At 33.3% G+C, this 19621-nt stretch overlaps 1 protein-coding gene and 2 long non-coding RNA genes across 3 annotated transcripts in view; all 3 read right to left on the bottom strand.

Moving 5' to 3' along the window:
• The window catches only part of LOC149487480 (uncharacterized), a 128658-nt gene extending 116420 nt beyond the window's left edge, over positions 1–12238 (bottom strand). The window contains exon 1 of the long non-coding RNA XR_016315722.1: positions 12202–12238. This is a non-coding gene — a long non-coding RNA (uncharacterized LOC149487480). The remainder of the gene's footprint in view (positions 1–12201) is intronic.
• On the bottom strand, positions 1863–2804 carry LOC149487481 (uncharacterized). Its single transcript, XR_016315683.1, has 3 exons — positions 2705–2804; positions 2332–2383; positions 1863–1939 (listed from the first exon to the last, which is right to left on the bottom strand). It is a non-coding gene; the product is annotated as an uncharacterized LOC149487481 (long non-coding RNA).
• Positions 12239–14095: 1857 nt separating the features above from the next.
• Positions 14096–18562, bottom strand: LOC149487479 (uncharacterized). The gene is made up of 4 exons (XM_089695850.1): positions 18483–18562; positions 15520–15687; positions 14700–15144; positions 14096–14228 (listed from the first exon to the last, which is right to left on the bottom strand). Exons 1-4 carry the CDS (start codon positions 18544–18546, stop codon positions 14222–14224), a joined length of 684 nt encoding a protein of 227 aa, XP_089551976.1. The 5' UTR covers positions 18547–18562; the 3' UTR covers positions 14096–14221.
• Positions 18563–19621: the final 1059 nt, after the last annotated feature.

Raw genomic sequence — 19621 nt, 5'->3', positions numbered from 1 at the left:
TACAAATAATATTTATTAAATAATATAAATGTGTTCTAAATCGGTGTTTTCTTAACTGTTCCCCACTCTAGAACTTATAATTACTTGCTTAGTCATCTTAAGGTCTCCAGAATGGGTCATGTAGTAGAGACTTAGCTTAATACGGTTAATGTTGAAAGATGAGTCTTCCTACATTACATTTACAATATACATAGTACACAACATTTACTATTCATAAGCTAGTATTTTATAAACTAAGTTTTTTGTATTAATAAGCCGTTCAAGTTTGTATGTTGTATTGTTTATAGCATTTTCCTACTATTTAAATAGCTTGTTTCATATTTGTAAGTCATTTTTTACCCAAAAAATAAGAAATAAAATACCGCCGTAATACGATACGAATTTTATAGATTAATATCCTAATACGGTGGTATAACTCCGAAATAGGAAAAAATACTGGGCATGTTTAATTGTTTATAACTTTCAATTGAATTAGTTCCAATAAGTTGAAATAATTATTTATCTGATAAATTAGAAACCATAATATTCTGCGGTATGTGTTCTTAACCCTTAAATTGTCACCCCTAGATAACTTGTGTTTATAATGTTCAAATTTGGAGGATGTGTTGGAATTAGGATAGAAAAGAGGAAAATGAAAAAAAAAAATTAAAAATTTTAATTTTTTCTATTGTTTTCAGTATGTCACATAAAACGGACACTGCCAATTATATGTACATGTTCGAACCGTCACATATAACGGACATTGCACATTATTCCTGCAACCGTGGTACATGAATACAATGCCCATTTTCAACTCTATAATTCAAAATTATTATCAAATTATAATTATGGACGATCTAGAATAAGCTTTTCAAACATCTGTCTTAAAATGTTGGTTAAAACTTTAACGATATCGTTAAAAATAATGGATTTTAAAAAACGACACTACCAAAAATCACAGCCTAAGAATATGCTAAGAATTGGAATAGAAATAGTATTATGGTTAAAATCGAACATGATGTATTGGAGCCAAGTAGGTAAGAATCGGTCAAGTAGTTTCAATACAATCAAAACAACAACAACACACAAAAAGTAAAAAAAAAACACGAAAAAAAAAAACACTAAACACCCCTTTTATTAGTTTTATCTGTATGTTTTTATATACTTAAAAAAAATGTTTGTTTAGATTTAATTCAAACTTTAGTACCACACAGCCTTTTTTTTAACTTATTATCTGACTTAACCCATGGCTCCCGGGGAAGGAGCCGTGGGTTAAGTCGGATTCCTACCGACTAAAACCCCACTGTGTACCAACGCGCTGCTTTAGACGGAATGCGGGAACACTATCGCAATCTTCCGCATGTCCCGCCCAGCAGTTGCCCCTTTCCAGGCCCTCCGCGAATTGCCTGTTTCCAGGCCCTCCAAACCAAATTACCCACCCCAAGGCGGCGCAAGCTGGCACACGAGCTCACGCCACCCAAAGATCGGTTTTTTAGGGTTCCGAACCTCAAAAGGAGAAAACGGATTCTTTCATTCGCAAAGGAAGTAAAATCTGCAAGGTACTTCCCGTGAACTCAGCATCTTGAAATTTGGTACGAAGTAACGTCTCATAACACAGATAGAGGAATAATTGCGAAAAACATAAATTTTTGTTACACCATATCATAAAAAATAGGTTTGTTCTTAACCCTCAGTGCATGAGTCCGACTTGCACTTGGCTAGTCTTTATTTTTTTTTTCAATGAACAACGAACAACTACAGTGTTTAGTATAATATGACTCCTTAGTCATGATATCATCTACCTATTTCTGAAGTAGGTAGTATAGAAAAAAACTAAAAATAAAAGAAAATGTATTGACGTCATTTTTATTATTCACATTACAAAGCTATTATTAATTTCATACAAAGGACAGGGTGATGTTCTCATATTGTGTTCTTTATTTTTCTGCTCTAGAGCGATCTGTAAAAAGAAAATCATTATTACTGTTTTTCCTAATATACCGGGTGTAATTGTTATGCATGCACAGGCGATTATTCAGTTACAATTGCAGATATCAAGAAAGATTTTTGTTTAAAGTTATTATTGTCATTTTACTCATTAGGTAAACTACTTTCGATATTAGTTTAAAGATTTTTACGCTACAGCGTGTAAAAATCTTTTAACTTTAACCTGAGTTACCTACATTATACATACTCTACATCTAAGCAGTGAATGACAAAACAATATTCTAAAAAGGAGATAATAGTTAATACAGAGTTAAAATATATTTTTTGAGAATATAATTATTTCTAGTTCTATGGTAATATTATCTGTAAACATCTAAGCTTGAAGAATAACATAAAGTTACGTACACATTCAATATCGGCGTTTCGATTCGAACCAATTGCAATGTCGGCAACACCTCTATAAACAAAATAAATAGATATTAGACACATATACATGACCATAATAAAAAAAAAATATTTTGAGTGATGGTAACTACATAAAAAAATATATTCAATTCCACAATGTGGACACACAATTAAAACGAATTATAAGTTAACAGCTCTTACAGAAAACCTCAAAATTACAAAGAAAAAATAAAATTCACATCTTTGAAATAAAGTTCCTTTTTTATATATTTATTAAAATATAAATTATATGCAAAAATACAAATAAATTTGTAGAAAATTTAAAGTAAAGGTTCCCGTTTAGCGATTTTTGTTATCATTTTGAAAAACTTACCCAAAGCAGCGGAATAGACGGTAGCTAACTGGGCGGCAAAAATGACCCAAATCACAGAGATTATCAAAGGAAATTGCTCAAACCACATCCTCAATGAACGTTGCATTTTGAACTTCTAAATGTGGAAAAATCTACACATACGCCTTATATATTGAGAATTTGTTCTTATCATGTTAATTAATAATGTAGTGTTAAATAAATTGAAAGAATAAGGAAATAACAAAGTTCCCAATGTCATAGAAAGTAATTAGTTTTTTGTTTCAGATGATTGTGTTTTTTTTTTTTTTTTTTTTGTGTGGTGTCTCTCAATGTTAGCCAGAAGGGCTTCTACATTTTAACGCGGACGCGGGGGTGAACTGAAGGTTCACCCTGGTAGCGACATGCACAAGGGCGTCCCCCCTTGACGGGGACCACGAACCTCGGCTTGAGCTGTCGCTTGAGTGGAGGAGGCCAGAAGGGCCCTAATCGGACGGGACAGATGATTGTGATCATAATCGTTTTGTACAAAATAAAATGTATCAATTGTTTAAAATGAGTGTTATTTCAAGGTTATTCATTAGTATATCCATGCCGCATGAAACTCGTATTCAGTGTTGTTCTGTATTGGAATATTGCATAGAATCTTTTCGAACGCACTAAGAACAACGAAAGATTTGATATAGTGGGGTTAGAATGAGCAATTGTTCGTATGATGTAAATGCACCCTAAAGAAAATATGAATAGGCTCTTTTTTGCGTAGTGTCGCTGCTAGGAAGGAAGCTACAGCCACACCCCGGACACTCCATACAAAATTATCGTTTTGGCAGTCACACTGTAGAGACTGCAAATGTGTGTGTTAACGCTTTATGGTTGGCACATATTTTGTGACTAGCGTAAAAAAAATTCGCGTTTTTCTGATGAAATACATCCGTAAACAGCACAATATCTAACCATTTTCTACGAAAAGCGATAATCACAAATCCAAAATAATAAAATTACTTTAAGTCAATTTGATTAATAATCTTCTATTACATATAATAAATCTGTAGTAGGGTCAATTCTGTACATTGAAAATATTGAAAAAATAAATAGCAGGGGGTGTTACTGGATCGATACCAAACCCAAATATTTGATTAAAAAAATTTTTGTCTGTCTGTCTGTCTGTCTGTAAGTGAAGACATCACGTGAAAACTAACGGTTCGATTTCGATGAAACTTGGTATAATTATACCTTATTATCCTGGGCGTAAAATAGGATACTTTTTATACTGGAAAAATACGTAGAAAAAAAATAATCTTAATTTTTCAGTTTTCTCCATAGACGTTGTTCTGTAGAACCGCGTACACACGTTGGGTATTATTAGCCTAGCCGTATTTGGGTCCAATAGATATTTATAAGATGTTATTGTCAGAGTTACTCAAAATGGAGAAATAAACCATCCACGCGAAGACCGACAACATCCGCGCGGACGGAGTCGCGGGCGGAAGCTAGTTATAAATAAATAATATTATAAATAAATAATAACTCATAAATGCGAAATTTTGTGAGGATGGATGTTTGTGTATGTGTGTATGTTTGTTACCCTTTCACGCAAATACTACTGAACATTGATTACACTGAAATAATACTTTTTATCCAGGAAATCCCATGGGAACGTGAAATATGCGGGTTTTCCTTTGTGTACCTACGCGTGCGAAGCCGCTGACGGAAAGCTAGTAAAAAATAATTAATTAATTATAATGTTGTCAATCTTCGTTGCGTATCGTCCTTGTAGAAAAATGCGGACCATTTATAGCCTGATCGTGCGGGGTGAGAACACTTACGTGTTTAATTTTGGCGGGAGGCGGAGAGTGTCTGTAGCGTTTAGCTACTATTATGTATTCTGTGCTACAGCTACAGCTTAACCATTGATAGATCATAGATGTCATAACGTAAACAACAATTAGTGAAGTTTGTTAACAGATCAACATACACAACCATACCCAACATATACGTACAGAGTTTCTAATGAATAAAATGTTATTCAACTATGTAGACGAGCACCGAAACAATATTTATTTTGCAAAAAATTTGGTGCTCTCTAGATAGAGAGTATGCTTTGGCATTAAAACCATTTAATGCCAAAGGGTTGGTTTAGGGTTCAATTTATATTGGTAGGGAAGCACCTCGTGAACAACAATATGACCATTAAGTTGAGCCGTTTAGAGTCATTAACTTGGCTGTATTAGTATTCATCAATTTCTGTGGAATAATTCAACACAGCAATTGTTATAGATAGATCTTTATTATATTACTAGCGGTCCGCCCCGGCTTCGCCCGTGGTACATATTTACGTTTTCTCTACATAAAAACCATCCTCGTACTTCAAGGAATATAATAGAAAAGAATTATCGAAATCGGTTCAGCCGTTCACACGTGATGCCATGACAACGCGAAACGGGTGCAGACCCGCCGCCTTTTTATAGCTCCCGCCGCGAAGCGCGTCGAACGCGGCAACTGATACACAAAAATAATCCTTATGGCTGCATGATTCTGTATTCACGCGCGATGACTTATAGCGTATTTCATGTATAACTTTGGTGTTTCTACACCGATTTACATGATTCTTTTACTATAACCTGCCCAGGAGTATGAAGAATAATTGTGCCAAATTTGGTTAAAATCCGTCGTGTAGTTTTTGTTTCTATAACGAATATACAGACAGACAGACAGACAGACAGACAAAAATTTTACTGATTGCATTTTTGGCATCAGTAGCGATCCCTTATCACCCCTTCATAGTTTTTTTTTAAATATATTTCATGTACAGAATTGGCCTCTCTACAGATTTATTATAAGTATAGATTATATTCACATAATTATAAACAAAGAATACTCTTTGAATGTAATCTGTGAAAATAAGGGTTTCTTATCTTTTTAAACACAAAAATATTATTCAAAATTTAAAGTTTCACGAGTCGGATAGATAATCTACTAAAAAAATAAGTCGTGTTTTCCTTCCTGACGCTCTAACTTCAGAACGCACAAATAGATTTCCACGGTTTTGCATTCGTTGGAAAGGTCTTGGTCTCCGTGAGGTTTATAGCAAAGAAAATTCGTGAAAAATTTCAACAGAAAATCGGAAAAAAATGAAATGTTACATAAGTAAAACCAAACCATCTGGTGGCGAAACATAATTATAATATTATCGTATAACTTATTTTTTGTTATTAAAAATACTCGCCAAAGACTGCGGACTGGACGCTAGCCAGCCCGCCATTTGAATGTTGTTTATTGTTTTTTTTTTTATTTAATTTTGTCAAACTCCACGAGTAAGTGAGCTTTATATATATAGTGAATTTATAGATAGCTTGTTAATTTAAAATGTAGTATTAAATAAATTGAAAAAAGAGGAAATAATAAATGATTATGTAGGACATATAAATTACTTTTTTACAAGCGTCAGTCATGTAAAAACTCATGAAAATGTATCGGTTTTTAATTAGTTTTTTAACTAGGATATTCGAAGCCATCATCATACATTATCCTAACTTATATAATTATTATATAGACATTATAATATTGTGTCTGTCATGCTTTTACGCCTTATTTTGATAACATTGGGTATAATTTGATTATAGTCATTCCAAGGAATTTTTGTCATAAAAACAATGTTTTCAAGCGAAGCTGCGTTCGCATTTTTCCTATAAGTAAGTAACATATTTTTAATGGATGTGCCCAAACCCAACAAGTCCTCAATCCATTTTAGGATATACAGGGTTACTTGTAAAACACCAGCAACCTCGCAGGACAAGATAGCTAACATCATAAGTAACAACATTAATTATTCTGTGCCTCCAGTGAATAAGGGAATAACTCAAAAACAGCACTTTTCAGGAGAGACAAAAAACTATATATCTATACTAAATCTTTATTAATTCAAAATTTTAAGCTTGTATGTGTAAGATATGATGTTAGACTATATTTTTACATATGAATACATATTGTAACAACCCCATAAATATACTTTTTTCATGTTTTTTTGTAGTTGTGGCCTTATGAACGAGTACTTCATGGAATAACTCAATGTATTCACATAATTTTTTTTTTACTCTTTGCAATATAACGACTTATGCCCTTATGCACTATGTTCATAATCGCACAACACGACTTATATTATTGCCAGTTTTGGTTTTATAGAAATGATGTGACTTATTATGCTTGAAATTTGTGTACTTTATGACTCAATTGAGGCATTTTTGTGGAAAAACTATGCACGTAGCTTGAAAAACGAATGAAATCAACGGGATTTTTTATCGTTATTAGATAATAAAAACAAAACAACATTTAGGTATTTATGCATTTAACCCTAGAAGTCCAATCTACGTAAATTTGACGTATGAACTCTTCTATATTTACCATCGAATCGCTGCAAAATCCAGAACCAACTTATTAGCCGTCGAGACCTCGCAGTACATAGTTGGCTCATCCAGGTAAATTCCGCCATTTGGTTGTAAAGAGGATGTTGTGCGTCATTTTGACGTATAATTGGGCTTTTCGTAACTTTTAAGATTGTTTCAAATTTTTATTTTGTGATTTATTTGAATAATTTTTTTCCAAGTCACGTTTCACATGATATCTATAGTATTATACTATAGATTGAGTATAAAATGGGATCCAGACAACTTTTATACCAGGACAAAAAACCTTCAATCTTAGTAAATGACGATTATTGTCCTCCGCTGGATTTGGACTTCAAGCAAGGGGATTGGGTGGCTGAAGATGTTGTCCGGAGTTAAACCGAATATGTTATGGGGTTTTGTTACCCATGTATAATGAAAGTCGTAGATTGTAAAATAAACCTTTAATCGATCTTTCAATAATACAGTATTATGTTGTTAATGCTATACAATGTTTCACCAGTCACCACAATGAGTCTAGTCTGTACAGGTTAGCAGGAGACAATCATTGAGTATTGGTATTAAATACGTATCAACTGCGTATTGCGTTTTGCGTATTAACTAGGTATTGTCCTAGTGAAAATTAATCGTCGAATCAATTTAAAATTCGATCAAGTGCGTTCCGTTTCGGAACGCCACAGATAATAAAATATAGATAATAAAAGTGGCAACGCCACAATGTCATGGTGGTATACATTGAGGATACAAGCACTTTATAGAGATAAGAGAAGCCCGAAAACCATATTCCTGTATGTTCAGTTAATACAGGAAAAGTTATAGGTGGTCAGTGGCGATATTTTACGGCATGATATAGAATTTTAACAATTTCTATATCATATAATATCCAAATAATGTAGATAAATAAAGAAAATACAATGAGCCGCAAATATTTTATGAAAAAATTAAGCACAGATTTGAAGGTGCCTTGGATGCAAATACGACTTGTGGCACGCACTTTGAAGAGACTCTACGTGACAATAGCCCAATTTTTTCAAAATATGTGGTACCAGAGTATCCATAAAATGTTTACGAAAATGCAGGACCAAAGAAGTATCGATATTGCGGATTTTTTTCCTATAAAAAAGGCAAATTACCAAAGCACAGTAGCTAAAACGCTATATGCGGAGAAAACAATATTCATAATTATTGTCAAGACTGGTTATAAATACTTTTTTTTATGCCACTATTATAGACTATAGTATTATTGTCTTGATTATTGTAGTTAGATAATTTAAAAAAAAAAGATTAAAAACGAGTTATTTTTTAAAAACTTGCCCAATTATAAGAAGAAAATATAAGTTTAACATACTATAACTTAGTTTGTTGGCTTTTTTTAGATGATTCAACTATCGTTCTGTATTTATATAAACAAAGAGTATAATATCATTAAATGCACTTAATGTGTTAACTGTATTTTTAATATCTATTGCAAAAAATAGTTAATTTAGTATCCCAAGTTAACTGATGAACCTTTTTTAAAAAATATAAAGATTTGTTGTTGCAGATTTATTGTAAAAACGATCCCACCAAAAACATTTTCATGTAAAATGTTGCCAAGACGAGCCCATATGATTCGCACTGTCAAAAAGTTATCAGATCTCATGTAGAGCCAAGCTTCTAACACTACACGCCCTAACTCTACAAGGCCTAACTTCACAAACTCTACACCTTAGTCAAAATATGTGGCTTGGCCATTTCGCTACATTCACATCGGCGTAAGGTGAAAAATTAATTCACTGTTCATTACTTTTGTGTTATACAATAGTTCTTGTAGTAACGAACGGCCAAGCCACATATTTTGACTAAGGTGTAGAGTTTGTGAAGTTAGGCCTTGTAGAGTTAGGGCGTGTAGTGTTAGAAGCTTGGCTCTACATGAGATCTGATAACTTTTTGACAGTGCGAATCATATGGGCTCGTCTTGGCAACATTTTACATGAAAATGTTTTTGGTGGGATTTCATTTCTTTTTGTAGGTTGTTTGTAACAATTTTTTTTAACAAGGAGTACCTATACATATATATATCTAGGGGAACCAAGTTTTAGATTATTAGATTAGACCTCTAGCGTCATCAAAATTTAATTTAAAATTACAGGTCTCATACAAACTCCCATCCCCTAGTTTAAGGGGTTGGGGGATGAAAGTTACAAGTTTTATAATTTTTTTGTTGTTTATGTGCTAATACTAGCTTACATACAAAATTTCAGCTTTCTAGGACATTAGGAAATACCTTAAGAATTTTGATGATCATCAGTGAGTCAGTGACGAAATTAGCGTTTTTTAGATATAAATAAAATCTGAAGTATAAAAGCTAATGTAATTAAAACTTAATACGTTCAATAAGCCCGCTATTGACAATATATCCCGAAAATTTTGTTGATCTAGCATAATCCAAACCCAAGTTATGAGGGTTCAAAAAAACGTCGAAGCGCTTCGAGAAAAGGTAGGTAGTGCTCGTGCGCCTCGCTTGGCTCGTCTTGGCGGGGGCACTACCGTGCCCCCAGATTTAAAAATAATAAGGAATAGTGTGTGTTGTTTCCGTGCAGTATTCAATTAATAGACCAATAGCAACACGGCATTAATGCCAAACTGTCTCATGTCGTCACTTGAACCAATGACACTAAAAGAGTTGTTCCTTTATGCTCATGTTAGAAAAATGACACAAATGCGTTTATACTAAAATAGTGTTAGGACTGATGGAACAAAATGAATTAAGTCTTTATTCAAAAAGTATAACTACACATACGTCTTTGTGTTCGTGGGTACTTTTGACTCGAGACGAATAGTTCCTTTGCGATTGCCTAAAATGATGAATAAGGTAACTTATACCGTTAATCACACCCTACTTATACCGTTTGGTTCATTCGAAAAAATGGGTTAGGACGCAGCTAGAGATATGACCTTTTGATATGTTGTGTATTTTGACGAGCTGAATCCAATGGTGCAATAAAAACCAAAGGGAATAACTCGTCTTACTCCCTTATTCACTGGAGGCACAGTATTGTTCTACGACTTTTGGCATAACGCAATAAATTATTTTTAAATGATTTTTTAAGCTTTCATTGTACTCTCCTAACTACATTCGTAAGTCTATGTTCTATTCACTATCGAAAGGATGACGCGACGCCCCCTTCCCCCTCTCGTTCGCCTCTTGCACACTTCTTGTTTACGTAATTATTGCACGCCTCATAAGCGAAGCGTTGAGGTGGGTACTACTGTCACTTCGCGCAAAACATCTGATTTTTCAAACTTAAAATGTCTTTATGTATCATACATTGCACTTGTAAGATAATACATACACACACATATTAAGAAAAAACACTATTTTTAACGTTCATGATATTTTTGATGTCATTTTTGTTATTTAAACTAGTTAAAAAACAGTTTAAAAAAGTCCTGTCTTGGACGTCCGTGTGTCTGTATGTGCGGATCCTTTTTCTTGTTAACACGATAGCGACCAAAATACTTTACTAATCGAGTCTTTTTTTTTCTCTTACGCTTGAGTATGCTCAGGAATAGAACCCTTTCATTTTTCAGGGTCTGATTCGATGTGGTTTAATTGTTATTAAATAAACAAAAATAATAATTAATAAATATTTATTAAAAAAAAATTATGAGGCGTGCACTTTTGGATTTTCCAAATTATTTTATAATATTCAAACGGAAAATTAAATGAATATTTATTTTTGTATGAAAATAAAATCTAACAAATTGAAATTATCAAAAGTCGTAAAACAAATGTTGTTTATCTTATGATGTTAGCTATCTTGTCCTGCGAGGTTGCTGGTGTTTTACAAGTAACCCTGTATAGATATAATATCTAAAGACACCAAAATCAAAGTGAAAACAGATTCACAGTATGTATTTTTTACACATTTTTTTTTATTTGTAAGGTTATTGGTTCATATAAAAGTATATTTTAAATGAGTCAAACACCGCATATGCATGTGTTATTGTTATATTTGCATGTTATAATATAATATTTTATGATTATTTTTATAGGATTAAAAAGAATACACATTGTAAGATACAATAACTTTAATAGATACAAAAGTTAACGTTACATGTTGATGTTATCATGTGTTGTTTAATTGTCTGCTCTAGACTGGTCTGGAAAAGAAAATCATTATTAAGTACTACAATTTCCTTAGCAGAAGAATCATATGAAAAATAGAGTTTAAAAACTTACATTCTTGGAATACGCGATGGCACACCTATAAACAAATAAGGTTATTACTTAGATCCCGAATCGAGATTTTTTGAAGTGAAAACAACAAAGAATAATATAAAAAAATACATTTAATTAACTGAATTAAAAAAATGAATTAAAAATTTATTATAAACTAGAGGTCCGCCCCGGCTTCGCCCGTGGTACATATTTTGCAATAAAAGGTAGCCTATGTCCTTTCTCGGGTATCAAAATATCTCCATACCAAATTTCATGCAAATTGGTTTAGTAGTTTAGGCGTGATTGAGTAACAGACAGACAGACAGACAGAGTTACTTTCGCATTTATAATATTAGTATGGATAATATCCACTTAAAATCCGTCAAAATGTCTTGGATTTTTAAATGTTCTGTGCAATAAATCAAAAATAAAGTGAGTTAAGTATAATATAAATTCATATACTATTACATATTTGAATTTACTAAATTATAAACTAAAGAATCCTTTTTTATATAAAAGGGTTTTTCTTTTACTATAATTGCAAAAATATGTCTATCTACATATTAGTAAAAAGTTAAAGTTATTAAATTATTTATTAATTGCTAGTTTTAAATTGTTTAAAAATGTACTTACTCGCAGGAGCAGAGTTGACCATTTGGGCGGCAAAAAGCACCCAAATCACAAGAATTACCCAGGGTAATTGTTTGAACCACGTTTTCGATAACTGTTGCATATTGAAATTTTTAATTTTGACAAAATCCACAAGTAACTACGCCTTATATACTTTGAATTGGTTCTTATCATGTTAATTAAAAATCTATTGCTAAATAAATCGATAGAAAAAGGATGTAATAAAGTACCTGCCCTAGTATACAGGGTGTCCCACCGTCGGTATACTAAGCTCAAAGGAGTACGTAAAAAATACTTATAAAATTCCAGACGCATTTTTTTCAAATAGATGAATTCTTAAACCTTTATATTATGTACACCTAACCTGCAAACCCACCCTATTTTGCCACCCGCACGTGAGCTATCGTTTAAGATTATGTTTGCATAGACAAAATGCTCACATTAGCGAAGCCGTATATATGCCAGTTGTGCGAAGCTAGAGAAGAAAACATGGATTTTCAGGAAAAATTTAACAAAAATTTTTTGATGTACTTTTGTTGTTTAAGTATTTTTTACGTGATCAGTGTATGCAAAACTACAAGTCCCTTCGCGCTTAGTATACCAATAGTGGGACACCCTGTACCTATAGATGAATTATAGAACATAATTAGTTTTTATGGTTGGAAATTTCCCAGGAAATTAATGAATGTTTTTGTCTAGACACATCTCTCCGTTGCTCTATTTCTCTTGATTTTAGCATGATCATATATAAAGCGATATGGCCTTCCTCGATAAATGAATTATCTAACAGTGAAATAATCTTCCAAATCGGACCAATGGTTCCTGAGATGAGCGAGTTCCAGCAAACAATCAAACTCTCCAGCTTTTTAACATAACATAAGAATATTATGTAGTTATTACTCTTTTAATTATTTGCGAGTACGTATTTCCTTAAATTTGTTAATTGTTTGTGCCCCATTAATATATATTTGAGTAGCGGTCCGCCCCGGCTTCGCCCGTGCTACATATTTCGCAATAAAATGTTCGCCTATGTTCTTTCTCATGGTCTAAAGGGTGTCGGTGCCAAATTTCATCAAAATCGGTTGAGAGGTTTATGCGTGAAAACCATACATATATACATAATTACAAACTTTTCCTCTTTATAATATTAGTATATTATATAATACTAGCTGTTGCCCGCAGCTTCGCTTGCGTGGATAAGATAAATTTTCATGGTATAAGTTTTCATCCCCTATTTTACCCCTTTAGGGGATGAATTTTCTAAAATCCTTTCTTAGGGGACGCCTACGTTATGACATCTACCTGCATACCAAATTTCAGCCCGATACGTCCAGTGGTTTGGGCTGTGCGTTGATAGATCACTATATCAGTCACCTTTGAGTTTTATATATATAGATTAGTATAGATATAGAATATAGATGTACCTACATAAATGCTCATTTATGTACAATTCATATCACTATCACTAACTACATACATAGTATAAAACAAAGTCGCTTTCTCTGTTCCTATGTCCCTATGTCCCTTTGTACGCTTAAATCTTTGAAACTACGCAACGGATTTTGATGCGGTTTTTTTAATAGATAGAGTGATTCAAGAGGAAGGTTTATATGTATAATAACATCCATTAAATAGTGGAGAAGTACTGTTATTTTTGAGGTTTCTAATGTGATGTCGTAAATAATTACATTTTTTCCGCTTACATTGCAAGCGCAGGCTGAACCCTACGAGTTTTATCAAAATAATGTACTAAGTATTGTACCTACACATTGAAAAGTTCTACAGAAAAGTCCGTGATGGTATATGTCTATCTCTTATGGGTAACCCACAATAACTTTTTTTTGTCATTTACTTTTTACGACAAATAATGGCTAATTTTCGAAGCGATTTTAACCAATACAGCATTAATCCTTAACCAATTAATACCTTGAATACATTTAATATAGATCTATGTAGCCCTTTACACCGTATGATTTAAGTGAATATTTTCGAAGATATTACAGATTTAAAAATTGCGGGACGTAGCGTTTGCGGCGGTACCGGCCGGCCGCCATTGCACCCGTGCGAAGCCGGGGCGGGTCGCTAGTCATTTATAAACTACCAACTAATCTACTAACTGAAAATATAAGAACCTCAAGGTATAACAAAGGTGTAAGGTATGCAAAAATAAAACAAACATTTCGTAAATAATCTATTTTATAAAAATTACAATTTAATGGCGAGATGTTATAACTATATCACATTGTCTGCTTATTGCACTGGGCACTTTGGTTTCGCCGCCATGTTCCCGATATGATATGAAGATTAACGTCTGAAAATAACGAAAAAATGTGTTATTTAACTGTAACCATAAACTAAATATTTACTACATGAATCTTTCGGCATGTAGATTTTATCAAAGTCAGTCATAAATAGTCTTTAAACTCAGAGCATATGACGTTTAAAATATTTTGCGTGAATGTCCCAAAAATTTAGTTCATTACTGTCTTACTACAAAAAACTATAGACAGGGTTTAACTTTAAGCGCGGGTTCTCTTTACTCTGCTTTTGTCGTATTTCACATAGACAACTAATGTGGACCACAAAAAGGGATATTAGAAATATTTCGATAAAAACATATTTAACAACTAAACAGTTTAAAAATCAATTTGTCATGGCATCCACAGTCGGATAAGGATACGATAGCTACTAATTACTAATAAACATTATTTCTTTCTTTCTTTCTAATTACTTTGTACATGTATTTCAAGACATTATATTTATATAAAGTATAAGAACTCACCCGTATTTGCCTCCCGAGCTAGCGTGAGCGCTGGCACTGGAGCTGGCGCTGGAACCGCCGTATCCGCCGTGACCGCCATAGCCACCGCTTCCGTGACCGCCGTTACCGCCTCCCAGACCGCCGCCGCTTCCGCCTCCCAGACCGCCGCCGTGACCACCGCCTCCTCCGAGACCGCCACCGTGTCCACCGCCCAGACCACCGCCGTTTCCACCGCCGAGGCCGCCTCCGTGACCACCGCCGTTTCCACCGCCGAGGCCGCCACCGTGACCACCGCCGTTTCCACCGCCAAGGCCGCCTCCGTGACCGCCTCCTAATCCACCGCCGTTTCCACCGCCCAAACCGCCGCCGTGACCACCGCCGTTTCCGCCTCCGAGACCGCCTCCATGACCACCGCCTCCTCCGAGGCCACCACCATTTCCGCCTCCGACGCCACCACCGCCACCACCTGTAACAGTTGTTTGATGATCAGTAGATAGGTACATAAAGACATTTTGCACTATGCTTTGCGATGTTTCGTAGATACAGTTATTTTTGTATTACTTAGTGATAATGTTTAAATATGTATCTAATTTACTAAACGTGTAGGTACTTTCAAGGTTTACTTATGATATTTAAGCATTTTTAATTAAAACATATAATTAACAGTGCTGTCTAATTTGTAATATTAAAATAAGCTAGTATTTCACTATATTTTGTTAGGTATTTATGTTTAAACATAAAAGTTAAGTTTAGTTTCGTAACGTCTCATAGTTGAAGCGAGCGTCCATTATATAATGTTATTCAAATAGTGATTTTTATTCAATTAGCAACACATCCTTACCTCCTAATCCACCGCCGGCGCCTTTACCGCCCCCGAAACCACCGCCGAAACCGCCACCACCGCCGCCGCCACCGCCGCCGCCTCCTCCGAAACCGCCACCAAAACCACCGCCCTTACCGCCTCCACCGCCACCGCCGCCGCCAAAACCACCGCCGTTGCCACCGTAACCTGGAATTAAAATAAGAATGATTTGTTATATTCATAAAATATAGGACTAATATAAATACGTAAAAATATAGGAACGATATAATTAAGAGTAGGACTTTTCTTAGATTATTTTCTTCATCGTTCGTTTCTTTTTGTTGTTCAATTTTAAAACATAGCAAATACTTACAAAGGCAATTTGTTTATAGACATGTCGGACATTCATTTACTAATTACATTATCAAATAAGTAATAATTAGTACTAAAATTGTTGTATTAATAATTAATATTACACTGCCAAGTGAAAAATATTATCAAATAATGAATGTGTAATATAAAAATGCTTATGAACAATCTCTGGCGGAACGGCATATAATTTATGTAAATTAGGTACCTACTATCCTCGGAAATTTTTGCAAAATTAAATACTGCATTAGTTTACACGTTTTTTGTTGTTATTAAATCGTATATATGTGGGTTTTTACTATTATACTTAATATAAAAGGTTTTTTGATAGAAATGACTCATGTACCCCAGATAACAGATTATTTCAATTTATAGGTTAGGTATTTATAATAAGACTTCCAATTTAATTATGAAGTACTAGATTTCCGCCCGCGGCTTCGCCCGCGTTTTCAAAGGAAAACCCGCATAGTTCCCGTTCCCGTGGGATTTCCGGGATAAAACCTATCCTATTTATTAATCTAAGTTACCCTCTGTGTGCTAAATTTCATTGTAATCGGTTCAGTAGTTTTTACGTGAAAGAATAACAAACATCCATACATCCATACTTACAAACTTTCGCCTTTATAATAGTATTAAGAAAGATTAAGATGAATTAAAACTGAAATTGACTTAATTAATGAATTTAAAAATGAAATTAATACGCCATATAATAATTATTTTAATTCAATGAAGAATTAACAAACAATATTATTTTTTATCTGGTTGCGAACATTTCATTTTATTCTTTTGTTTACATTTATAAGAGCTGTTCATTAATTAGGAGATGAGTGAGAAGTGAGAACAAGCATAAAAAATATATCTATCTAAAATATTATTAATTTTTAGTAGTCCCGGTAAACGTTGTTCTGCCTAATTATCACGTCTTAGGGGTATGATCCCTGTCGACTACCCAATAGGAACATACAATTTGAAGAAAATCGGTCTAGCCGTTTCGGAGGAGTATGTTACGACATTATATTATATACACGGTATGTATAGACAATATTATATTATCGTTAATATATTATGCTGATAATAATACATCATCATACAAAGTTTCCTCAAATCAACGTCAAGACGTGTCTATTGCGTGACCTAAAAGACTAATTCCAGGTATTGAGAATTATTACATCAATTTAAAATTATCCTACATAAATATTTAAATATAGACAGTTGTAAACAGTAATTAATTATAAATAAAATGACCTTCGATGCACAAGATGTATGATCAAACATATCCTGTTCAAACAACAACAAACTAAGAAAAACCTTCGCAAGAAAACTGAGGCACACCGCACAATGGTCATTTATTGTTTAACTTTGGAGTTTCCATGACTCATTTACATGATTAAGGGATAATAAGCACAAAAAACAAAACTAACAAAAACATCGGATTTACTGGTTTCGCAGTAATTTTTATTTTGAACTAGCGGTCCGCCCCGGCTTCGCCCGTGGTAGGTACATATTTACGTTTTCTCTACATAAAAACCATCCTCGTACTTCAAGGAATATAATAAAAAAAGCGTATTCTCTTTTAAAAACAAACTGAAGTCTTATCTTCTCGACATTCAAAAGCGCAATCAGAAATTTTAACCCCATCCAATTGCCTTTTATTGATTAGTTTTTTGTTTCAAAATATGTATACACACTTATACAAATTTCATATATATATGTATGTATCAATATCTAAATATATTATATTAATGACTATTATTTAAATGTAAGTAAGTATATTAAATTTTATGTGCACAAATTTAAATTTAATTTAATACACAATATACGTATATTATTCATATTCATTTACTTATTATATTTATAAAGTATATATCGATTAAATTATATTTAATACAGTTTGCATACCGAACGGAAATACATCCACTGTCAATAAGACATCCTAAGGCGGCCACTGAAAATCAGTGATGACACACTGAGTGGTTGGCCTAATTATGGCATATGTATTTTTTTTAAGTTCCTTTTTTTTCATCTATATTGTATCTTTTTTTTCATAATATTATGTCCATAATAAAGTTATTTCATTTCATTTCATTTCATTTCAAAAAAGAATTATCGAAATCGGTTCAGCCGTTCTCGAGTTATGCGCTTACCAACACATTTTGCGATTCATTTTTATATATAAGAAGATATAAAATTTAAAAGAAAACTTTATATACCAAAGAGGAATAAGAGAGATGAGGATTATAAGAGCATTATAAGAGCAATAATATTATGCAGAAAGAAAGCGCCTATTTTCATTAAGCTTTCCCACACAAACTAGGCATTATAAGATCACGGATAATAAAAATCTATCGCTAGATTTGTCTCAAATTTCTTGTGTATTTAAAAAAAAATATTTACTTTCGCCACTTATTCTCTTAATGTAAGGGAGATTAACTTTCAGGACAATAATAATTAGTCTTCTCGTTCTCAACGGTGTTGAGATATTCAACATCCAAAGAAGGGTCCTATATCTCCTGTATTGGATGAACCGTTGCCACATTACAATTAAACAAACGAACTCTTATTCTCTACTAAACTAATTGATCACTGAAATTTTATCCAAAGCTCTATTTAGAAATAAAATGCAATATAATTACCCGGTGCAGCGTACACACAAACAGCGAGCCCTAAGGCCGCACAGGCTACTGCAAGTTTCGCCATTACAATTGAACTACGAAGTCCAACAACATCCCGTCGTTTATATAATCAGATTCTGACCGAGCTTATGTCATGAGCTAGTAAATGTTTACAGTACACACTTCAGTTTTTGTTGTTTGCAAATTTTTTGTGCTAATTTTTAGCGAGAATACTTAGATCGACTCGAAGTGGGTGACTATTAATGTATTGATTTTCGTGGTTAATAATGTGTGACCTTTTTATGTGCTGTTTAAAAGCTAGGATAAATATCGATTTGTATAGGTATTGTCATGTTTTTGATAGATTTACTGCACTTTAAAGAAATTATTTGATAAAATATCTAATCAATATAACTTGAATAATTATATTCTCCTGAGATTTTACGCAATTATGGAACCAGAACAATAGACTGTTATAAATTAGTAAGTACTTATGATCTGTTTAGATTTTTGAATAATAAATACAAGCTGCCCCGACAAACAAGGTTCTGCCCTATTTCCACATTTTCGTGTTTTCTCTTCATAAGAACTTTCCGGGGCCCATACTCTTTTCTCAATTAAAAAAAAGTCGTGTGGCACTCGGGGACTGCCGCGGTAAAGCTATTGCATAGCATGCCTTCAAGCCACACCTCCGAGAACGTCGGAGTGGGGAGCGTGAGGTATTTTCGTACAACGAATACTACAAAAAAAAAAATCAAACTTTATTTATATTTCACAGCTGATTCCAAAACCATGGGAAATAAATGTGCTATTCCATAATATGATAGTGTATAACCTAATTTTAAAATCCCTTCACCTACATTTACCTACACCAAAAAAACCTCTATAGTCTATACAGACATTCACATAAAAATACCCATTTTAAATATTCTGAAATTTTCCTACAAATTCTGTATAAAATTATGTTTTATTTTTACTTTTTACGGCCATTCAACCCGAAATGAACAAAGCACTTCAAAGGAGGTAAAAAATTATGATTTATTTTGATTACATGTTCATGCAATTTGCTTATACCATGTCTGATATAGGATAAATCTATTAAAGTGACTGCGGTATGCTTGTGGTTAGAAACTATAAATCATGCGTGAATGAAAATCATA

The sequence above is a fragment of the Colias philodice genome, chromosome 6 (genome assembly GCF_061535455.1).
Source record: "Colias philodice isolate Cphi_HAF_F1 chromosome 6, ilColPhil1 Martin Lab GWU primary, whole genome shotgun sequence".
Classification (NCBI taxonomy): Eukaryota; Metazoa; Arthropoda; class Insecta; order Lepidoptera; family Pieridae; genus Colias; species Colias philodice.
Note: the sequence above shows the minus strand (reverse complement) of the source record. Positions and strands in the feature narration are given on the sequence as shown.

Excerpts from the sequence above, each read along its gene's own strand:
- LOC149487479 (XM_089695850.1), bottom strand. The coding sequence starts at position 18,546 with ATGGCGAAACTTGCAGTAGCCTGTGCGGCCTTAGGGCTCGCTGTTTGT. Across the intron at positions 15,688-18,482 it reads TTGTGTGTACGCTGCACCGG|GTTACGGTGGCAACGGCGGT; the intron begins GTAATTATATTG and ends TTTTAATTCCAG. Across the intron at positions 15,145-15,519 it reads CGCCGGCGGTGGATTAGGAG|GTGGTGGCGGTGGTGGCGTC; the intron begins GTAAGGATGTGT and ends CAACTGTTACAG.